This window comes from Asparagus officinalis, chromosome 1, assembly GCF_001876935.1.
Source record: "Asparagus officinalis chromosome 1, Aspof.V1, whole genome shotgun sequence".
Lineage (NCBI taxonomy): Eukaryota > Viridiplantae > Streptophyta > Magnoliopsida > Asparagales > Asparagaceae > Asparagus > Asparagus officinalis.
In genome coordinates, this window is record NC_033794.1 from 110747219 (window position 1) to 110750139 (window position 2921).

A 2921-nucleotide genomic window follows, 5' to 3' on the forward strand; every position below is an offset into this window, starting at 1 on the left:
GTAAATTAAGAACTTTCTTTATCTTTATCGCATTCATGCATCTGATAAGTTCTTGTAGGTTGAGAGCCTTTTTATGGACCGAAGGTTGTACTCACGCAACATGATTGTTTTTTTTTTCCTTTTTGTAAATCCACTTCAAATGTATGCCCAATAAGATTTATGCCCAGTAGGATCGTTTATCTCACTACACACCAAAAATCAAAAGTTATTATGAGGCTCGAGGGTTATCATCTGACAGTAAGGAGATCAATCATTTCTCCTCTTGGTTTACTTACTAATTAGCAAAGAGATGAACACTAATCCACCCAACTAAGCAGCCACATCACATGGCTTCCCTCGAGTAGAAAGGGAACTCGATCTCATGACCCACCAAAGAGAACCACGTTCTACAATTGCTTCCCTTTGCCATTTCCTTCATTCCTTTAATCCCCTAAGATCTACTAGTTCTAAGCTCAAAAGTTCATCAAAGGAAATAAGGGGAGTTTAACAGAAAGGCATACAACTACATGTGATCAATGTTTAGTAGGCGAATAAGTTTGTTGCTTGGGCTCAAACAAGACAAGGGGGCCGAGGGGAAGTACCAAGGGAACCCAATGCTTCGCGTTCTCAAGTCACTTCGTGGGCCCAAGCCCAAGGGGGAATCCTAGGCAGGGCAAGTTCAGGGTTTAGGATGGGATAATTGCGGGTGCAAGGGAGATGTGATCAAAGTGCGGTCATGCTTTGCATTGGCCTCATCGCCAACTTGTGCTTGTGGGACAAGTCCAGGATACAAGCTCACGTGATGCACAAAGACCCTTAATTAGGGCGATCTAACCGCTGATTTGTATGGTAAGGTGTATTTTTTTTGGCGTATATGGACCACGGGGCTTTTCTCCGCCTTAGGGTGCATGCTCAATAGGTGTACAGAGATATTGTGACCCTTCGATCGTGGATAATGACGATCTAACCGTTGATGTGAATAGTGAGATATATTTTTGGAATGCATGTATGGATCATTTTTTTTTCCTTTTTTCTGTCAAGGTTAGGTGCATGTTACAAGTATAAAGATCTGTGATCATTTGATAAGCGATAAGGCAAGGCGACCCTTGATGTGTATAGTGAGATATATGTCCTTGATGTGTATAGTGAGATATATGTCTTCGGGATATACGTATCATATATCTCTAGACTCTAGTGTAAAAGATGAGCGTAATGATTCAAGACAAGTCAGTGTTGCGTATCCGACTTGAAATTTTGCACGATCCTACAGTGGTGATGGATATGCTTGATAGGTAATTGTGACAAATATGAAGGAATAATTTAGATTTGCGGAGCTTGGAATCTAATATGAAGGCTTAAATCTTAGCTTTTGTAGTGCAGTAAGATCAACTGAAGATACGATAGGGACAGTGATATACAACAATCTGTTAGCGATAATCTCATTCAAAGAAATGAAATATCACAAATGACACTATTTTCTGAAAGGTGTTCAAACATGAGAAGTAATTACAACACTCGAAGGTACAAAACAAAAACTAGAAATTTATACAGCATTTTCAGGGTTTTCCAATAGATAATAAAGATTAACAAGACCTGTGCAACTCCTGAATCAGAGAATAGCTTCTCATACAAGAGAGGCGAAGAAGCAGAAGATAAAATGGAAAGAGAAAAGGTTGATGGCTCGAAATTTTACCAAAGGGATTGCTTGGCTGGACAAATGAAATAATAATATTAGGGTTACCAAGCTAAGAAAATTTACCAGTGCAAGCAAATGATAATATCTTCTCTGAGTTCAATCCAAGCACAAAATGAGAAGCAAATTATAGCATTTCATACGTTTTTGATAGAAAATAAAGATCATTAAATTTACACTTCCTAAATAGAGAAATTTCTCATAAAAGAAAAGGAGTAGGGGCAAAAAAGATATAATGGAAGGTGAAAGAAGAGGTTATGCAAAATTGGGTTAAAATATCGCCAAACTGATTACTCAGTTGGACCCGTAAAATAACAATGTGAGGGTTACCAAGAGATGATAGCATATCAGTCGCGTGCAAGAATAAGTTATAAAGACGATATCTTATCTCTAAAATGCCATTTAAATATAAAATAGGTTCACATTATATGTTCTTCTACTTGACAATAATGCTGATACATTATTAAATATAGGGTCCTTGCAAGCTCCCAAGTCGAGCACGTCCGTTGATCGAACAAAACAACAATCACTGAAGATTCAATATTACCATCCCCAAAAGCTAAGGGGGCAGCAAAAATACTTGCATTGTACAAAAAACTCTCTAACCCAAATCTGCCTAAAGCTTTGCAAAGATTGAACCAAATGCCAAGCAAAGCATATTTACACCAGAGATTACATCCAAAAGCAAAAGCCTGAAAGATATAGAGAGAGCACTCTTACAGTTTTACATCCATCACAGCACCTTTTCTCTTATTGCGGATATTAGAGTCATTGGCAATGGCCATCTTGCTCATCGGTCTACCTGTTTACAAAATAACAATCAAGAGAAAATCAGATGGATGTTTAAAGAACAGTCTTCATTTGATGTTGGTGAGTAGACAAAGGAAATGGGAAGGACAAAACTATGTCAACATTATAGCAACAATGCTCCAATCGGGTTTATCTTCGTATTTCAATATATTTGTTTTAGTTCTTTTTGCCTGGAAAATGAATGTTGTAAGGGGTCAAATTGTCATATTGGAAAATGGAGCTAGAGTTCACTGATCCTTGAAGTAGTACTTTACTGATGATAGTATAAGATGTCAGTTATCTGAGGTCAAATCATACACCATTATCTTAATATAGCATCCTATCCACTTACATTAGCAAAGAGAACAAGCGGTATAAAATATTGTTTGAAACACAGATTTAAGCACAACAGTGACATTTTCCCATCTTCCTACTCAATATGATTGTTTATCCCAAAGCA

General features: G+C 37.5%; 1 protein-coding gene across 1 annotated transcript in view; it reads right to left on the minus strand.

Annotated features, from left to right (window-relative positions):
• The window catches only part of LOC109828963 (DNA-3-methyladenine glycosylase 1-like), a 10686-nt gene continuing 9821 nt past the window's right edge, over positions 2057-2921 (minus strand). Inside the window, exon 2 of the mRNA XM_020395982.1 lies at positions 2057-2474. Within this exon, the coding sequence (XP_020251571.1) occupies positions 2463-2474 (12 nt within the window). The 3' untranslated portion in view covers positions 2057-2462. The remainder of the gene's footprint in view (positions 2475-2921) is intronic.